This window comes from Lemur catta, chromosome 2, assembly GCF_020740605.2.
Source record: "Lemur catta isolate mLemCat1 chromosome 2, mLemCat1.pri, whole genome shotgun sequence".
Classification (NCBI taxonomy): domain Eukaryota; kingdom Metazoa; phylum Chordata; class Mammalia; order Primates; family Lemuridae; genus Lemur; species Lemur catta.
Genome location: NC_059129.1, coordinates 58,350,566 through 58,371,947, shown reverse-complemented (window position 1 = coordinate 58,371,947; position 21,382 = coordinate 58,350,566). Strand labels below are relative to the sequence as shown.

Sequence of the window (21,382 nt, the reverse complement as noted above, 5' to 3'; positions counted from 1 at the left end):
TATTCATGACTATTAATATTACACGAGTACTTTAAAGGGAGAATGGAGGACAAATGGAGCGTGAAGCAGCAGCGAGCGCAGAGCTCCCCTACTATTGTAAATGACGTTCATTCAGTGGAGAATTACTAGATGTAATCAGACGAGGGGGCTGGCAAAGGCAGACTGGGGAAAAAGTTTAGCAGGAAAGAGGCAGAACTTCAGTTGACTGAGCTGGGGACACGCATAAAGCAGCCCCTGCTCCTTTGGACAGGGCAGTGTGGGAGAGCAGCTCTGGGGTCTTTAAAAGAATGTAGGTGTCCTTGTACCTGAAGAGAGACTTTCCTAATGGGAAGAACTGATCGCCCGGGGTGCTTTGTGTGCAGACTAAAAAACAAAATAAAAAGAGGTTTGCTTCATTATTTAGAGGGGAAAGAAAAGTAAACCGGTGGGCCCGGTTGTTTACAGTAACATTTGCAGACTTTTACTGAATGTGGAAGATTATGATAATTTATTAAAGGACAGAGGCAAGATGGGGGCTTTTCATCCCTTGTGCAGCCTTTTCCTCTTTAGTGCTCACCTAGTCTGCGATTTTTACCTCGGTTTAAAGCGTACGCAATCAATCTTCAAGTACACTAAACTTATCCTTTCCAGGCAAAGCCAGGGGCAACAGAAAACCTTTTTGGATGTTTCAGGAACCCGTTCAACTGGCCTGACTGCCATTTCTGTTAAAGTTCAACCTTAGTCCAGACTTAAATAGGCTCCTTCCACTGTGCTTCGGGTTCTTCTGGTGGGTTTTTTTGTGTGTGTGTGTGCAGAAAATTTAGGCAGACAGGAATACCTCTAATATTCTCTCCTCTCTCTCATCTCTGTTCTGCCCCCTTTTTTCTCTTCTCTCTTCCCCCTTCCACTCCACCCCTCCCTCTCTCCCTCCTTTTCTCTCCCTCCTTTCCCATTTATTTAGCCAGTTTACTCGACATAAAGACAAGTATTACCCTGATTACTTTTTAGAAACCCACTCAAATCCTTCTACGTATACCTCGAACTATTTTCACCATAGCCCCATCCCCGTCAATGTCATGCCCAGTTTGGGGGCTCGTATTCTTTAGGACAGTTCTAATGCTTTCGGCTTTACCATTATCCCGCCTGTTAAGGAAAGAATAGGAGGCAGAACCGAAACAAACCCCACCAGGCGCGTAGGCGCGGCTCTTCGTTACACAGAGAGGAAAGGAAAACCCCAAGCATCATTCAGCAAAAAACGAATCTCTCTCTCCCCCACTTCCTCCCACACCCACACCCATACACACACCCCAAACTCAGGATTCAGGGCTGCCCAGGGCTGGGGGGCGCCGGGCGCTGCCTGCGGGACGCTCGTCGGCGCCCGGGTCTTGCAGGACTGGGCGAGCGGCTTGGAGGAACTTGCCGGACGCTTTGGTGAGCCGTCCGTTCGTATCATCCGTAAGGCGACTCCCGCTGGGTTTTCTGGGGTTACCCCGGAGCGGCGAGGTCGCGTTTCTTTCTCGGCTCCGTGAGGAGCCTCAGTGCTTCCGCCACGACCGCTAACTCCGACCGAGCGCAGCCCTCGCCCACCGGCTGGGAGCTTGCTTCTCTCCCTGCCTCTTCTCGCCAACTTCTCCTCCGTGCAGTCTCCATCGGCCCGCTTCCACTTGCCCCTTGCCCCAACTACTTTTCTCCGTTTTTGAAGATTTTCTGCCTTTCTTCCCTCCCTCGACGTCTCCCGGGAGCCTTCGCTTTCGCCCTTCCCCTTGCACCAAACTGAGGCTCGCCCAGGCCATTGGGTTCCGGAGCGAGGCTCCTGCGGGCCCGCCGCCGTCCCCACCCCGGCCCGCCGCGCCCGCCGCGCCCCGCCCGGCCGCCCGCCTCGCCCGCGAGCCCCGGAGCCGCCCGGCCGCCGCGCCAGTGCTCGCCCGAGACCGACAAGGGCACTGCGAGCGTGGTCCCAGCGCCACCCGCCCGCCCGGGCGCAACTTCTGCCCGAAAGAGTTGCGCCAGCCTCAGCGCCGGAGAACCGTGCGCACCGAGCACGGGCGGAAAAATTCGTTAAAAACGCCAACACATGGGGCGGCTTCGATCTCTGCTTGGACGCACTGACCCTCCGTGAAGCAAAACACAAGAAAGCAGAAAATAACGAATTGTCTGCTGTGGCTCCTTAGATCATCTCTATTCATCCATATATCCATCCATCCATCTATCTATCTACCTGTCTCCCTCTAATTTTCTGTCCTCCCCTTGGATCCGTTTGTTATCGATTTCAGAAATTTTATTGAAAATAAAAAAAGCTCGAGTTCTGTTACGAATGAGGCTTGAAAACCCAATTCTCTTCCACACGGAAAACAAGGAGAGACCCTGCCTTTGTCGTAATCCCTATTTTCTCTGCCAGTGTGCCCACATTCAGTAGCACCACATTCCCCATCAGAGCTTAAAGGGGGGGGGGACAAGGAAGAGAGAAAGAAAAATAAAAGAAAAAAATCTCCTAAATTAAAGTTGCCAGATTTCAACCTTAAAGTCCCTTTTCAGAATAGCGAAGTCTCCCCAAGCCAGCTTTCCTAAAAGTTAAAGAAAGCTGAGAAAACCGACCGGAAATCTACGAGCAAATAGCTTAAAAATATATATCAGTTGGGGTGTCAAGAAGCTCAAATCCTCTATCTGCAAAGCTCTAAGATGCATCTGGGGGTGTCGGCTCACCTCATAGATATCTTCGTACTTGACATTCTCCACGAGCTTCCAGAGCATGATGGCAGCCTGGTCTCTAGGAGGTGAGTGCATTCATGTGAGGAGCAGATGTCTGGCTTCTCAGGACTCCGCTGTCTGTAATGATCCATCTATAATTGGAAATGGGGGATACACACCAAATCCGACGCTCCTCTCCCATCGCAACTTATATCTGTTGTCTCAAACAATAGGCTGGACAAGTAAGCTTCAGCAGAGAGAAAAAACATTATTGCACACGCATGAGTTAGATGTAACCCACAGACATATATATTATAAAAATCATAAACACGTATTTACACCCAGACACCCACATGTAGTTATATAAGCACCCTTGGGTCACACAGAGTCTACAGACTCTAAACGTGCATTTAAAGGAGTGATAGTTGTTCAGGGTGATTAATATAAACATACATTTTTAAAACCTCTGTGTTGAAAATGATAAATCATTGTAGCCACAAACTAAAGTCTTTACAATTCATAATGAGAAACCAGGGGCCATCAGTCCCCTATTTTCTATGTAGATTTTAAAAGGGGGACCATTACTAAGACATTTCTAAACACAAAAGCTTCCTATTCATGTGTGTTCAGGAGGAGGGTATTTTGAAAGCTGGAAGTGGGGATTTTAAGGGCGATCTGTCTGTGTTGGTGGCTACACAACTTTTTTTTTTTTAACTTTATCTCTGTCACTGTAGAACAAAAAAGCTAGCCACCAAGGTGACCATTTCCAATATTTCTGGTCATTTTGCCCAACACATTTGGAAACTTAAATACACCTCAGTCTGTGCTGCTTGTTGTTTTACGGGTTGTTTGTGTGCCTTTCCAACCCATTCCATGCTCCATTCCTCTTGGCTGGAGTCTCCATTTTATCAAGTTTTTTCAGATGTTGGAGGCAACGTATGCACACATTCACACAATGTTAATTTTGAGCCCTTTTTGCAGAGGCACACGACATTTTATATTTGCATCTGTTGTCTGTAACTTGTAAGTGGTTATAATAGTGGAGAGTCAAGAAATGGTCACCTGAATCTTTGAGAAGCACTTTATGCAGAATATTCTTCAAAGAGACAGTGAAAAATATTTTAGGGTGTGCAGGGTTTTGTGAGTGTATTTTCCCCTAATAAGGTGATTTTTATAGTTTTTTTTTTTAAGGAAAACATAAACAACCAAAGTTAACCAAAGCTTGAAAATGGGCACCCTTTATGACACAGGGTTTCTGAATTTCATCACTAAGTGATTACTCACTTGTTCCCCTTTTCCCATCCCCTGTGTTTTTCTACTCCCTTTCAGGGTGCAGAGGGCTCCTCACAGCCAGAAGAGAAGCCCAGAAGAGGATCTTTGCCCCTGGGGCAGCAAATAAATGGCAGGAGGGAATGAGGAGGTACCTGGACAATTTGGGGTGAAAGTTATTAAACCTGGTAAGAGTGAATCTGCAAAAGGCGATTGTCTTTAAATCCACGACCGCTTCGAGCTGCCGTGTGCGAACAGGGTTGGACGCGAGCAGAGGGTTCTGGCCAACCGCGGCGGATTCCAATTCGATGAAAACCAAGGAGACACTTCGCGAAGTGCAGAATGCACGATTCTGCAGATTTTTAATTTATTTATTTTTAACGATAAGTCAAATGAGCACAAAGAAGGTGCTTTAGAAGGAACTTCAGAAAGAAACCCTTTTTTCATTTCCAGTCCTATTTTTTTGGTTTTGCCTTTCCCTTCCTCTTTCCTCTTCCCTCCCGTCCTTCCATCCCTCTCTTCTTCCCTCCCTTCTTCTCTCCCTCCATCCGCCCTTCCTTTCCTCCATTCTTCCTTTCCTTTAAATATTAACCTGAAATCATACAGAATCTATACAGATTTTCCACCAGGAGCAAGAGCAAAGATTTTCCTTTTTGCCCCCAGAGCTAGTTAGGAGATGGGAGGAAGGCATTCTTCCTGACCTTATTGTGTGGTAGGACTTAAAATGGGTTCCTCCCCCAGCCCCCCCTTCTAGAACTAAAACCAGTCCAAGATCTATACATTGAAAAATAAATATTATAGACTCTGAAATTCAGATTCTCCAGACACAAATTTATTAATGAGAATAATTATCTTCTCCCTTTCAAATCAATAACTCTATTATCTTTATTACCTAAGGATCACTACAACCCAAATAAAATGCATTTGGAAAAATCTTATTTTTTTCTTTAAGTGCTTTTCACACTTTAAAATCTCTTTTTGGTAAATAATTTATTAGTCTAAAATAAACAAACCCTAAGGTTTAACAAAACAAAACAACCCGGGAGGGATAATTTTATGTATTAATATAAAACTATTTTTAAAACTTGTGTTAGTATGACTTTTATAGCCTTATATATGTATAATTTAAATTTTTCATATGTAATTTTATTTTATGCTAATATTAGGTATTTTTAAAAGTAGAAACGTAAAATATTTGGTTAACATTTATTTAAATTCTTTAGGAAAACGGAATAAATCTGGTTTTATTAAGATTGAAGCATAAACCTAAAATTATATCCACGTAAACACGTATATATATAGAGAGATACCCCCAAAATACATAAGGATAATTAAAGCCCTAGTTAATTTTTTAACGTGGGCATTATTCGAAAAATCCTAAAAATTGCAAGGTAAACCTTTCCCAGGGAGAGTTCCTTAAGTCATTGAACGGGCAACAGCGCCCTCTGTTGGGATTTTGTAGAAGCAAACTCCGCGCGGCCGCTCGCTTTCTTTTTTTGCGGATTTCTTTCGGTTCTCCAAAACCTGTTACTACGAAGAGCATTTGAAAAGTTCAGTTCTTATTATATCCACTCATTTTAGAAACGGTTGTTTCAGCATCCCAAATGTTTAAAGGCCTCAAAAAAATGTACAAATAAATGCCCAGCCTCTACTAACTTGAGCCGGCCTCTCTTGCTCTTACTTTCTAGTGCATTTCGCGGTAACACCCAATCACGTGACACAGGAAAAGATTCCCGCAAGAACTCAATACAGTGCAAACGCAAAGGTAAAACAAACTCTGGATTTCGAAGGGAATTAAACGAGTAAAATGGCATTTTCATCATCATTGCGTTCTGCCTTCTGCCCGTGTTTCTTATTCAGGACTCACACACGCTCGCTAGGTGGAACCAAACCTGAGACATCCCAGGTAGTTATAATTGTATTTTCCCTTTTCATATGTATTTATTTCGGCTTATAACAGCAAAGAAGAGAGTTATTAGTACCCTTCTCTTTTTCTTGCCTCAGAAAGAGGGGATATTATTCAATAAGGGTACGAGCCAATAATCGAAAGCATTTCAGCCAGCATGAAGCCCTCTGCTGGCGGTTTTCGGACTAAGTTTATGACTTTTTTTTTTAATGTTACAGAAAAATATCATTACATTAAATCAAGGTCAACTATTACGACGCTCATGTCTTCTTTCTCCTTTCTCTCAAAAATCTAATTATGAATTATCTAAATTTCTTTGACTTCCTTGCTTCCACTATTTCTCACCTTGGCATCTATGGGTTAAGGCTTCATGAGCTAGATCCCCTTGTAGATGCCTGCTGGACCACCTTTTCTTTTTCCATTATAGTCTCCTTGGGTTTCCTTTTCTATCTACTCAAAACACAAAAACAATAAAGTAGAAAAAGCCAAGACTTAAAATTAGGATTATTGTGTTAATTTTGGGCCCTGGCTCTTCCCATTCTATGTAATAGCCTGAAGTTCAGTGTCCTGAGCTATGACATGGAAATGATTGTGAAAATTCATTAAAATAACACCTATGAAAGAATATATGTGATGCTATTGCTTTGTAAACAATTTAATTTCTCCTTATCATCTCGAAACACTGAGCTAAGTGTCAAGAAAATGAAGGCTTCCATCAACCAGGAACTTGCATAAGCTCTGGGTTAGAAAGTGGAGGCGGGAACCCCAATGTAGGTCTTCTGTCTACTCAGCACTTTCCCACAGTGCCATGATGCTATCTTGCTTCCTTCTGAAATTAAGAAGGCAATATTTTTGAATTATTAAGTTTTTCAGGGCTATTTTTGCCCTGGATTTATAAATAGGAAAAGGAAAACAGAGAGAGAGAGAGAAGGAAGCACTGACTGACTTCAACAAACTTAGATACTGCTCCATCTCTTATGCATCAAAAGCATTATTTGTCCACCAAGTTGATTAACAAGACATGACAACACTTTTATTGTGGCATCTGACTCCTTATTTTCCTACCACCTTTCTGTCCTGAAGCTTTCTCATGATTATATTTTTGGGGAAGCTTTGTTATGCATTTTTAACATCAGTTTAGAAAAATTACTGTCGAATGTGTGAAACTACAGTTCAAGCACTTGCCCTCAGATTTATAGGGCTTTGATACCACATAGGTTTCAATGACTCAGTACGAGGAAACAAAATAGGAGGGACTAATGTTTGCACAAGAGTGTTTTAAAAAGTAAATGTGGGTAGAGTTATCTCTGGATTGACTCTTCATATTTGTACAGGTTGAGGCAAGTCCTGAAAAGGAAACAATATTTCTTACTTTAACCATAATATGTGGCTAATGGTACATCTGTGAATTTGTATAGCGATGCCAACTTGAAATCATTTGTGAGAATAAAAATAACTGTAACTGTGAAAACTTCTCCTTTCTCTTGGACTTTTGAGGAGCAATAGTAATTTTATTATATATTTTAGATATTCTCAAGTACTAAGGATTTTCCATTTAATTGTGGAGGTATGAAGTGGTCAAGGAGACAGTTTTAAAATTTCTATCTCCTGTAGATAACTCGATTAAGGAATGGAAGATGAGGGGCTGAAGTAAATGATGCAAACAGCCATATTGTTTTCAATACCAGTGGGTATTTCACGTACAAAATGTGAGAGGTGTGTAACTCCTCTGCCATGACTAATGCAAGAGGACAGGTACTTTCATCACTGTGTACATTTTCCATATTATTGCTTTAAGAAGGAGCAATCTCAAAGGGTGAGAACACTAAACAATTTGGTTTCAAAATGCAACCAATAGACCAATACACATCTGTGAGGGAAAAAAGAATTTGCAAATAAAGACTTGGAAAGATGTAGAGCAGAAATATAACCTTTAAAGCATGAATAAACACACACAATGTATAACATCAGAGCTGAAGTGTCTCATAAGTACAAGGGACATTTGGGAGAAATTAGCATTACATTGGAACTGCTTCCTAAAATTCACAATATTGCATTTTGATAAAAATAGAGGAGGATGTTCATTTTATGACTTTTATTTCATTAACACAGAACAGTTTTTTCACTTACTAGCTATGTTCCCTTGGGCAAGTCCTTTGACCTTTTTAGTTCTCAATTCTCTCATTTACAAAATGAGGAAAATTTACTGGATGGTATTTGAGACTTTTTCTTAAAAGTGGACTTTATGGCATTTATGAAAGCATAAAATAGTAACTAATGAAAAAATTAAATGAAAGTGTTCTTTCTGAACATGTTGCAGCAAAATCTTAGCTCTCTGAGACCCTCTGCAGAAGAATTTAAGAGAATTAGCCCCAATCTTTTGATAAATGCTCATCACAGAGAAATTCTTAAGAATATGACCTTAGAAGAAAACAAACAAAGAAAGGATAACAATATAGTTTGTTAAGCAATCTAAAGCAAAGAGAACAAATCTGAAAGCATCAAATTACCTGACTTCAAATTATACTACAAGGCTATAGTAACTAAAACAGCATGGTACTGGTATAAAAGTAGAGACATAGACCAATGGAACAGAATAGGGTACCCAGAAACAAAACTGTCTACCTACAACCATCTGATCTTTGACAAAGGAGACAACATACACTGGGGAAAGGAAGCTGTATTCAATAAATGGTGCTAGGAAAACTGGATAGCCACATACAGAAGAGTGAAACAGGATCCCTATCTCTTGCCATATTCAAAAATTAATTCAAAATGAATAAAAGACTTAAATGTAAGGCATGAAACCATAAAGATTTCAAAAGAAAATGTGGGAAAAACTCTTCTAGACATTAGCCTAGGCAAAGAATTTATGACTAAGACCCCAAAGGCAAATATAGTAATAACAAAAATAAATAGGACTTGATTAAATTAAAACGTTTCTGCACAGCAGGGGAAATAATCAACAGAGCGAATTGACAAACTACAGAATGGGAGAAAATATTTGCAAACTATACACATGACAAAGGGCTAATATCTAGAATCTACAAAGAAATCAAACAAATCAGCAAGGAAAAACCAAACAACTCCGTTAAAAAGTGGACAAAATGCATGAACAGAAGTTTTTCAAAGGAAGGTAAACAAATGACAAATAAAAATATGAAAAAATGTTCCACATCACTAATCATCAGGGAAATACAAATTAAAACCAAAATGAGATACCACCTTACCCCCATCAGAATGTCCATTATAAAAAGTCAAAAAACAATAGATCCTGGGATGGGTGCAGAGAGAAAGGAACACTTATACACTGTTGGTAGGACTGAAAATTAATACAACCTCTATGGAAAGCAGTAATGAGATTCTCAAAGAAATAAATGTACTTACCATTCAATCCAGCAATCCCACTACTGGGTATCTACCCAAAGGAAAAGAGTCATTTTATAAAAAACAAAAACAACAACAGCAACAACAATAAAAAAAAAAAAACAAAAAAACACCTGCACCCAAAGGCACTACAATTCACAACTGCAAAGATGTGGATTCAATTTAAGAGCCCATCAATTCATGAGGTGACAAAAAATGTGGTATGTATGTGGTACATACATACATACACATGGAGTACTGCTCAACTATAAAAAGGAATGAAATAATGTCTTGTGCAGCAACTTTCATGGAACTAGAGTCCATTATCCTAAGTGAAATATTTCAGGAATGGAAAAACAAACACCACATATTCTCACTAACAATTGGGAGCTAAATGATGAGCACACATGAGTGCAAAGAGGTGTAAAAGATACTGGAAACCAAGAAACAGGAAGAGTGGGGAATTAAGGGGTAAAAACTTACGTATCAGGTACAATGAACACTATTCTGGTCATGGGCACCCTGAAAACCCTGACTTAAGCATTATACAAGGCATCCATATAACACAAACATTTGTACTTCCTTAATATTTTGAAATTAAAAAATTTTTTAAAATAATATAGTTTGTTGGGTCTGTTATAACAAAATACCTTATACGTCTGCAAAAATGCCTTCTGGTTGTGGCAGGCAGCAAGACGGCCATTTGTTCCTATTAATTATGCTGCCATTAAGGCAGAATATAAGATACTGTAAAGTTTTAACCTTATATATAGTTTCTGACTATTTTCTCTTTCCCTTTCTCCCTCCCTTTTTTTTTGTTTGTTCACAGTAAACGTAAGTTCACATGTACAGCCAAAAAAAGTCCCTTAGACTGGGTAATTTATGAAAAGCAGAATTTTGTTGCTCATAGTTCTGGAAACTGGGAAGTCCCAGTCAAGCAGCCAGTAGATTCAGTGTCTAGTGAGGGCCTGTTCCTGATAGATGGTGTCCTCACATGGTAGGAGGGCAAAAGGGACAAACAAGCTCCCTCCAGCCTCTTTTATAAGGAAACTAATCCCATTCACCAGGGATCTACTCATGACCTAGTCACTTCTCAAAGGCCCCACCTCTTAATACCAAGATTTTGGGGGTTAGATTTCAACATGCGAGTTTTGGAGGGACACAAATATTCAGACCATGGCATATAACTTAAGGGAAGAGGAAATAATTTTAATAGCTAATACTTAATAGGCATTTTGAGAGATTCGATCAGCTAAGTCTAGAAAAATTACATCTTAATAAACCAAAAGAGTTTGCATTTGTAATCTTGAAATTATGGTTAGTAATCTTTGGTAAAGTATGCAGAAGGGAAGCAATGTCCAATAGCAAAGGCTGGAAAACACTTAATTTTTCAGCAAGGGGGAAAATATGGATACTAGAAACTACATTTGGGGAATCATACTATTATTTCTTCAGGAAAATGATAGTTTCAGTTGTCAAAGGGCAGTTTGTCAAAAACTCTGGTAGAGAGAGAAGAGATCCCTGGGAACCAGCATGGATTCAGGAAGAACAGATCATTCTATGTGTTCTCATTTTCTTTTGTTATAGATTTACTAGACTGAATATTGGAAACACAATGTATCTGTAGCTCGTGGAAATATTTCAAAAGTTTCTCATTGTCTCCCCTATCTGGGTTGAGTGACATCTTGGTATTTGGAGGCAGTCCTGCATTCTGATTAAGACATGAGCTTTGGAGTAGTACTGATATGTACTTACAGAAAGTAAGATCTGCCACTTACTTTCTTGGACATTGGGAAAATTACCTACCCCCCTGAGCCTCAATTTCTTTGTATGAAACATATTTCCTTACATGGGATATATTCTTTATATGAAATATATTCCTTATACAAAATATGTACATGACAATATCCATTGCATAGGAATGGTCATAAAAATTAAATGAGATAATATATATAAAAATGCTTATCATGACCTCCCATACAGGGCAACCACTCAGTATGTTATAGCTAGTGTTTCCATATCAGATTTGCAGCTATTTCAGTAATTCTCTTCCAAAGAGGTTGTTAATTAATGAAAACAAGTTTGAGTCAGTAGCTTCAATAGTTAGTTTGCCACAGGACTTTGCCCTTGGTCTTATTCTTTCTAATATTAAAAAAAATGTTAGAAGAATGTTGGAAGAAGAATTAGAAGATATTTTAAGGTGTTAAACATTCGGGAGAATAGTCAATACATTGGATTATAGGATGAAGATTCAAAAATATTTTGATAGGCTAATACTCTGGAATAAATTCCAAAAGTTATACTTTAACAAAGATAATAGTAACGAAAATACGTATGTGAAGGGGGCTAATAGACTGACAGAAGAAGACAAGACAGTACCCATAGTTTTCCACACTCAGGGTCCTTATAGTTTCTGGAACATAGTAACCACATCAGCATTATTCCCTACAATTTTTTGAGACTGATAGACCTATACAGTGCATGAAATTCCAGATTGCAATCCTGGTTCAAGTGCAGAGAAGTTGCAATCCTACAGGTCTTTATGCTATTCAAACTGAATTTTGGGATTTGTATCCAATTGGGGCAGCTTGCTTTAAGGCTATCACTGACAAACTAAAATGTCTTTAAAAAAAAAAGCGATCAGATTAAAGAAAGTCCTGGAAGTCATGCCCAGGGAGAAAGAGTTGGGAAGACTGGGATTGTCACACTAGAACAGAGAAAACTTGGGGATGTGAATGCTGTCTTCCAGTATTTGATGATGGTCTTGGGGAAGGAGGAGTAGACTAAGGAATAAGTCAGCATTTGTCTTGTTCACTGCTGTAATATATTGTCAGTATATAGGAAAATGGCTGGCTCAAATGTCTTCAAAGAATTTTAGGTGAAATCATTCTCTTTTGCTCTAAAGATACAGGATAAGATCAATAGAGGGATATTACCAAGAGGCAGATTTAACTCAGTGTGAGAAAAAAATTTCTAAAAATTCATAGTACTGGAAAAAGCTTTGATTGTGGTGAACTGCCAGCCCCCGCAGGATGCAAGCAGAGCCTTGATGACCTCTGTCCAGGATGGGCTAATGCTGAGGCAGGAGGTCTGACTATATAACACTGGGCAGGAGGTCCTTTACAACACCAAGATGTTGGGATTCTACCACAGGTGCTCAGCTTGCTATTGCATTGTGAGTTCAGTTGATTAACCATTTGTAAAGGACTGGCATTCAGAGACATATGTGGAAGATTCCATTATTACTGCATCTGTATAAGTATTATCTGGTTGAGGAGTTGTACACTTTTATTGGGCCCATGTCCATGTAATGTATAAATTACCCGCTTTCTATTAGCAGGAACAACATCACAGTAATTATACTCAATAGCTTTATTGGTCTGTCAGTCTCTGTTTTGCTTCTGTCATTATTACCTTTTATTTCCATATTTAATAGGATTTCCGTGGTTGGCTTTATAGAATGAAGAAAAGGAAATTTATTTAGGGTATGGATGAAGGGACTTTTAGGCTTTTATTTGCAATCATGTTTGGGGGGACATTTGTTTGCTCCCTAAAAGAAATAAATCCTTTGCAGATTTATCCAATGATCATAGTCAAAGCTAGACTCCATTTGAAGGAGTTTCAAAAATCTTTAAGTGATTTAAATAAGCATACAACTCAAGAGAAGCAATCCTTTCCAAGTCTCTCCTTAATTGCAGAGGAATGTGAAGATTCTTTATAAAACTTTCACTAGCATTTGTAAAGAAATTATGAAGAATGATCTTTTCCTGCTGTATTATAAAATATTTTTATTAACTTCACCACCACGACATAAACAAAAACTAAAAAACTATTTTAAGATCCAACTAAGCATGGGCAGTCACTTTTTTGTCCTCTCTTACTGGTTTTCTTGAGAATTTTGGTGAATACATGAAATATGACATTTTCCGCATGAAAACTATTTGAAAGTTTCCAGGGAATGGAAATTGGAACTTGAGTTAGGCCATATTTTGCAGCTTCTGATATCTTTGTGGGACTCATTCTCTCAATATGTATAAAGTGCCTAATTTTTTTATAATGCATTATGCATATAAAAAGACGAATCAGAGAAAGAAATTGCTCAGAAAGAATACTGTCTTAGTAAAGGAAATGAAACATTACAGGATATGAAGAGTCTGTGACCTTGACTATGAAACTATACTTAGTCATATTTTAGTTTCAAAGTTAAAGCCTAAGTAACTTATTACAGTCTATCTAGTGCTTAGATGCTCTAGTTCTGAAAAATTTTGCTTTTTTTGATTAGTAGTTTTTCTTTAATAAAATTGTGATTAGCGAACAGTAAATTAAATGCATATACGTGTGTATAGGGAGGTTCTATTTGTTCTGAGACCCAGAATCCACAGGCTGGATTTTGTGACTGAGTTTTTGTGCATGTTGAATGACTACTTTTCTAATCCCTCTTCCTGTGAAAATACAGCTCGGGGAGGGAGCGGCATCAGGCAGCAGCTAGTCAACTACTTGGAGATACTGGAAAGAATCTGTCCCAGAACTTCTAGTTTTACTTGGCAGAAAATTTTCTGATTTTCACAATGAAAGTCTGACCATGGTTTATTCTTAACCTGGTATCTAGGGGTAATGGGTCTTTCTTATCAATGACCTTGATGATATTTTTGCAAGTACTTTTCATTTCAGTTCCAGTTATGGGGACAGTACTAGAAAATGAGGAACACAATTTTAGAGAATGTGATAATGTGATGTTATTGGCTCCAAAGTGACCTTGTATTCAAATGACTAAAAATAAATAAATAAATAAAGACTTTGGATAAAAAAGGAGACCAGAGTTTCAGGGCCTTCTAGTCACATTAAACCTGAAGAAAAGCAGAATATCAGCTGTAGTCTTTTGAAATCAGAGTGTCTTAAAATGTTTATTCATGTAGTATTGAGTGATTAAACTATTATTCCCAAGCAACATTTGTTTTCTTTTCTTAACAGAAGAACAACATTTCTTTTGGAATGATCATTATATTAATATTCTCTAATAATATCAACTTATATCTGAGAATAAATGCAGTTGCTCCAATGTGAAATGGTCACATTCCAGATACTTCAATTAAATTAGCAATTTGTGGATTTAACTGGGCAGAAAGGCACACAGGATCATCATCATTAACTCTGTCCTTTGCTCCACATTTATTTTCTTTCGACTGATTAGAGTCTACCTTTTTTGACAGCTAACAACAATGCTTTAATTTCTATTATGGGCTCTTCTACTCCGAAAATCTCTTTACTGTGACTGGAGTATAGCTTCCTCCTCCCTGGTAGCCTAATATTATTAAATAATTAGCTACCACCTAGTAAGACCTCATCATATCCCATGCCCTTAACTAAGCACATTCAATCCTTTAGCTCACTTAACTTCATCTCCACAAGGTCTATGAAAAAGGCACAATTACTACAGTTTTTCAGATAAGGAAACCAAGGCCCAAGGAGATTAAGCACCTTTCATCAATTGTTATAGAATTGGTATATGACAGAAAAAAGATTTGAGCCTAAATTTGACTTCAAATCTGTCTTCTCAGCCTTGTAGCCATTCTATGGGGAATTGTCAAGGCCCAGAGTTAGCTTTTCTCTGATTTCCACAGGTCAGTGGTTTGGACAATGGCAAACTAAATCGCATGCAATAGAGACAGGCAAAAAAGTAGAATAAACAGAGGAGGAAAAAGAAATTAAATGGAGAGGAAAGGAAAGAAAGATGAATGGAGAAAGTATAAAAATTGAAAGAGAGAAGAACATAGAGCATGTAGCAGGCTGTTGCCTTTCCATCTAGGCAGTGGTCTTGACATGGAGGTGGGTGATCTTGATCTTCAGAGGGTATTTGGAAATGTGTGGAGACATTTTTTAGTTGTCACAATTGGGCTGGGGGTGGTGGTGGTGGTGCTACTGGCATCTAGTGGGAAGAGGCCAGAAATGGTGCTAGACATTAAACAGTGAGTAGCACAGCTTCCACAACAAAGAACTATCACCACGCCAACAGGGCAGAGGCTGAGAAATCCCGGTCTAGGGTTTGCTTGTCTAACCTTCCCCAGCTACCAACAACTATTAACAAAGGATATTTTTGGAGTGACTTTGTAATTTTCTAAGAGACCTTAAATGATAATCTTTGGTCAAGTCTAGGGTACATAAGAACATGAAAGAAGACTCAGTACTGGTAATCTCTCTCTCTTTTTTCCTGCAATATCTGAGAGAAAAAATTATATAATGTAGTTTTAGAGTGATACATTTTATATTTTTAGTATAAATTGAATATGTTATTCAATACAGATTGCCCTTCAACTAAATTCAGTCAAGTCTAAGAAAGCAGAACTGGGTTGAACAATTAGTTCTAACTTCTGTGTGAGAACTATAGAAGCCCAGGGTTAGAACAGGGAGGAACATAAGGAATCATGATAGCAGGCCCTTCATTTTACATAGGAGAGAGTTAGGGCTCAGGAAAGTGACGTGACTTGCCTAAGGTCATGAATGGCTGGGTTGGGACAAAACCACGGTTCTTCTACTTCTAATTCTTAGTTCTTTCCCTTCATACAACGTGCTTCTGCAATCTCCTACTAACTTTCACCATCAGAAATGACTTCAGCATCTTTCTCTTTAATTTCTCAGGTGTATTGGTTAAAAGGATACAATAACACTCTGACACACACACATTAAAATTTACAGATTCTCTTAAAAGTTTCGTGATGATTGATACAGTATCTCCTCTTTCTTCTGAGGACAGAAACATAATGATTATGAAGTACTGTGTTTGATTGAATCAGATTATAATTTTGCCATGATGGTAGTTTGTGAACTTTTATAATTCAGAGTAGTAGTACTATGAATTCACTGTTTCTCTTCATATCATGCAGCTTTCAAATATGTCTAACTTCCTATTACTTAAACATGGGAGAATAAATCTCAACAATTAAAATCAAATATATGAATAAACTGTATTAATATACAAACATTTATTAGATTCCTCTTGCTTGTATTGAGCACCTTAGGTAGTGACAATGATAACTAATACTTACAAAGTGTTTCTCTGTGCCAGGTAATGGTGTAAGTGTTTGTGTTAATTGTATGAATTCATGTGCTGCACCAGCCACTGTAGGATCTGGAGATGATAAGAAGTCTAAATCCAATTCCTTTGTCCTTTGGGAATATGTATTTAATTAAGGAAGCAATGCATGTGAGGCTGAAACCCATTTATATATAGAAATGTCTGATCCAGCCTAAAAGGGAAATGGATTGGAGAGAAAGCCAGTACTAGTAAGAGCATGATTTTAATCAGAGAAGGTTTCTAGGAGAAGGCAAATGTACAGCTAAAACTGAGAGAAATCAGAGGAGAGAGAAAACACAAAGAAAGGCACAGGAAGAATAGGTGCCAGGCATTGCGAAAGAATAAAGAAGCCCTGCCCAAATGCAGTCAAGAAACCATATTAATGATATTGCAATATGTGTTTGATTGATACTTTCCATAGTTACATTCTAAAGCTCTAAAACCAGTGACATTACTCAAGGTGAATTGAATTCAGCTTGACCCACCTGAACACGGGACCTGAAGCCTTTGTGTGCAAGCCAGCGGGGAGGCAACCAGAGACAGGAGGGGCTCTGAGCAGAGGAGCTGGGGATCTCCCCACACGTGGAAACGTTTGTCATCTTCCCTTTCAGGCTGGTTCTAAGGAGTCAGTCCACACCTCCAAAGGGCATCTAGTAGTTTCTTCAGTGAGCCAATAATTTCATTTGGTGGGAGATTAAAAAACAGCAACAAGAAAATAACAAACCATTACTTATTTTCCTGGGTCACCAGAAATGTGCATAGGATGATGGATTAATTAGCCCACAGATTTAATCAAATATTTTTTGTTAAGAAGTATAACTCACTCAAATATTACGTATAGAATGAGCTGATGAAAAATGCAGCAAAACACCACCTTTGCTTTACTATCACTTAATTACTTAAAAATAATATTTTAGAGAAATTGTCACAAAATCCTAAAGCCTGGATATGAAATTTCATATGCGGTTCACTACAAATATGTTAAAAATATATTCTACTGATTTCCCATAACAATTTTGTGGGGAATTACATCTAGTTGAACTAATATAGGAGAGGCTTGGTTATCATATTTGTTAAGTAGAGAAAATGGGAAGAATGGCAGGGTTAGGGGACTATCTCAAGTCCATGTAGTGAGAGGCATCAGTTTTATCATTTGGGAGTAGACTATGCTGTTTTGGAAGAAAGTCCAGCTGGCTCTATGTTTACTTACTGATTTATGTTGGCTTTTACCTCTTTGATTATTTTTTCTCAGTGGGTTTCACTTGCCCCTTTGCTAGATCATTATTCATATAATCTGTAAAAGGACAATTATTATAATAGAAGCTGTTGACATTCTCTGTCCACAGGATTTGAAGTTAGGGTTAAATTATATTAAACATAATATTTTAAAAGTTGTGTATAAAGGAAATCTGTAATTAAAATCAGACATTCCAGATTAATCAAATACAAAGTGAAACAAATGAATGAACTATGATGAAGGAAGATAATAAATGTCAATACAGTAAACATGTTTCTTTTCACTGTTATGTAGCTTGGGTTTCATGAGGAATGAGACTTCATATGGCTCTGAAAATTTGAATTTTGGCATAGTTTGCTATCAGACAATGGGGAAGATTTCGCTTTCATTTTCTATGCAAATAATAGCAATACAATCCATTAGGCATTCATGGGAAAAGAGACAGAAAATTTATTTTAATGAATACTTTAAAATCTGCTTTTTGTCTTTTGATCAGAGTGAAGAAGTGTAAATCAACCTTAGGAATTGGTTCAAAAATAATGCAATGAGTAATATTTTCTTTTTCAAATTCTGGAACAGTAGATGGGAACTAAATGTCCTGTTCAGCTTTTCAGATTCTGGGTGTACATTTTTACATACAAAGAAATAGTGAGAACACAACTGTTTAGATATAAAGAGTGGAGGAAATTAAGAAAGCCTAGAAACCAGATGCGATAATGAGTGAAAAAAATACTTAGCATCATTTTCTTCGTAGCACTCACCCTTCTCTTGGAAATGATCTAGATCTTGAAGTAAATAAGGTGGTTGAACTCAGTACTCGTTATAGAATCACACATGGTTCCTCCTTCAATTACAATGGATAGACAAGGGAAGTCTGAAAAAGGAGTCTTTTTGTTTGAATGGTTTTATCATATTATAAGAAATAAACATGAAATTAGATTCAGTTATGCATTTTTGGCAGGAATAGGACAGGAATTAGGTGTTCTAATTGCATTGTATCAAAAGGTAAATCATTTCAACTTGTGCCATCACTGGTAATAGTGTATTAATGTTGCTTGCTTGGTCAAATGGTGTCTGATAGTTGTCTCCACTGTAAAGTCATTATTTTTCTCTTGTGGGGAGGGAATACAGAACTAATACAATTGAGAATTATACTACAAAATACCTGTCAATATTATAAAAGGAAGAACGAGAAACCATTCTATATTGAAGGAGATTAAAGAGATAAGACAAAAGCAAGGCATGATCTGATATTTTCTTTTATTATAAAAGATGTTATTGGTGTAATTGGAGAAATTTAAATAAGGCTGTAGATTATATATAGTATTTTATCAATACTAAATTTCTCTTTCTGATTTTGAAAATTGTGGTGTGGCTATATAAGAGTATGTCTTTGCATTTAGGAAAAACACACTGAAGCATTTTGGGGTAAAGGAGCATGATGTCTGCAATTTATTATCAGATGGATATATAAAGCAAATGATGTAGAATGTTAATATTTGGAGAATCTGGGTAAAGCGTATGTTAATACACACTTCAGCAATTTATAAGGCAAAAGAAAAGGCCTAGTTCTGACAGCTGGTTCTTATTTTGATTTCTTGTCTAATCCTGGGGAAAATACTTAGATCCTGTTCTTTAACTATCACTCTTAGCATTTTTCACTTTGTTCTGTTCCCATTTGTAAAGAGTTTGTATTCAGACTTTGAAAGTCATTTGCTTTATAGACTTAGTGAGCTCAGTTTTAATAGGAATGAACCTTGCTGAAAGTCTACTTTTTCCAGTCCTGGACAGTCACACAGTCACATAATCAGTGAACTGTAAGCGCAGTGCAGTGTGAGACTTCAGGAAGGGTGTTCGAAGGGAGCAGACTCAGCTGAGAAGGATACATTTACTCTTTTCCCCCTTTCTCATTCCTATTGTCTGCAATGTATGTATGATGCAGCTGTCTTGGGCCATGCTTTGAACCTTAAAGATGGAAGCTGGTTCTCGGATGGTGGAGCTGAAGGATGGAAAGAGCCCAGACCACTGATGACTGGAGTCACTACACCAACCATCGACTGCCCACCTCTGGGCTTCTTGTACATAAGAGAAAAATAAACTTTTGCTCATGTGAGTCATTTATATTTTGAATTTTCTGTTAAACCTCTTCCCAACTGATTGACCACATTATTCTGAGTCTAAATATGGTAAGATAGTTTCTCTAAGCACCTAATATATTAAAGTATCAAATATATATTAATTATATTTTCATAGTTTTTCAAGTTTGGCATGTCTTATGGAATGACAATATGACTGAAGACCAAGCTATTCGTCTTTAGCTTGAAAGAGGAAGGTTAAATTAAAAGTTTTGCTTGGCTGGGCATGTTGATTTATGCCTATAATCCCAGCACTCTGGGAGGCCAAGGCAGGAGGATCACTTGAGGCCAGGAGTTTGAGTTAGAGGCTGCAGTGAGCGATGATTGTGCCACTGCACTCTAGCCTGGGTGACAGAGCAAGACCCTGTCTCTAAAAAGGGGAAAAAAGCTTTGTTTTACTTTTTGGATCTTCCCTGACAAGTACAGGTGGAGGATCCAGAGGTGCAATGATGATAGGTTTCTTCTGGTATGTAGGTTCTCCCCTTCTGCCAAGACTTTAGCAGTTCACTAGGTCTGGAAAGGGAAGGCTTTTGATCACTAGAAGAGGCTGACAATGTCAGGACATGCTTATTCTTTTGTGTTTTTTTTTGGTATGGATTTTTTTTTTTTAATTTCAGCTCATCATGGGGGTACATAAGTTCAGGTTATAAACATTGTCCATGTCCCGCCCATCCCCCTGAGGACATGCTTATTCTTAAGAGAAATTTATTGCAGGAAATCGGCATCCAGTACAGAGCCTCCTAAGACAGCACTGTCAGCATCTATCCTTCATGCTTGAGACCTCCACTGGCTCTATGTTTTGTAAAGCCTCTGTTTGGACTTTAAGGCCTCCCAGATATTTTTCCATGCCCTTTCCTTGGCTGATTATTTCTTCCATTCCTTATTAAGCAATCCTCATCATTGTACACCAGTTGCATCATTTCAATTCCCATCTCTAAACTTTTCTTACTTGCCTAATCTTAATATTACTTGGGAACCAGCCCAAGTTTCACCTTTTCCTTGAATCATCCCTCAGGCAAGTGTGCTCATTGATTTCTCTCTTGTAGTTAGACTCAACTAACTGATAATTGCACAGTTCAGCAATTATCATCATTATATATTTAATAGCTCAGCCATCTCCCTGGGCAAGATTAAGACCTCCTTAAGGCTTATCTCTCAGTGTACCCCACATATGCCTCTTACATGCTTTTGCATACATGGTTTTCTGTATCGAAACTGCTAATTAAATGTCAATACACCTAAATGAGGTGGGTAAAAAACAATCATTTAATAAGAAGGAAAACTGTGAAGCCAAGACAGTTAAAATGGGTAATAGGGGAATAAGCTGGAATGTAAAGATTAGAGCCCAAATCTTAATGTTTCCTAGATCTTCCTCTTGCTGTTAGGTAACACAAATTAGAATATAAGTTCAATGAGGGCAAGTTTGTCAGTTTGTTTTATTTGCTGATATATCCCCATGCCTAGAAGAGTGTATGGTCCTCAGTAAATACTTATTGAATAACTGAATGAGGATTTTTAAGCTTAAACAATAAATTTTGCTCTTTATTAAAAAGGACCATGGGCATATAAGCTGATTTTCCCATATTTTCAAGAAGGCATTTTACAGTTAAATAGGAGGAATAAGTTCTAGTGTTCCATTGCACAGTTGGGTGACTATAGTTAACAATAATATGCTGTATACTTCCTAATAGCTAGAAGAGATGATTTTGAATGTTCTCACCACAAATAAA

General features: G+C 38.2%; 1 protein-coding gene and 1 long non-coding RNA gene across 2 annotated transcripts in view; one reads left to right on the top strand and one right to left on the bottom strand.

The window, feature by feature from the left end:
- TFAP2B (transcription factor AP-2 beta) overlaps positions 1 to 2,990 on the bottom strand; it is a 28,481-nt gene extending 25,491 nt beyond the window's left edge. The window contains exon 1 of the mRNA XM_045543722.1: positions 2,683 to 2,990. Within this exon, the coding sequence (XP_045399678.1) occupies positions 2,683 to 2,763 (81 nt within the window). The 5' untranslated portion in view covers positions 2,764 to 2,990. The remainder of the gene's footprint in view (positions 1 to 2,682) is intronic.
- Positions 2,991 to 5,311: 2,321 nt separating this feature from the next.
- LOC123632054 lies at positions 5,312 to 19,471 on the top strand. Its single transcript, XR_006733280.1, has 3 exons — positions 5,312 to 5,701; positions 5,797 to 5,842; positions 19,460 to 19,471. It is a non-coding gene; the product is annotated as an uncharacterized LOC123632054 (long non-coding RNA).
- The last annotated feature ends 1,911 nt before the right edge of the window (positions 19,472 to 21,382 follow it).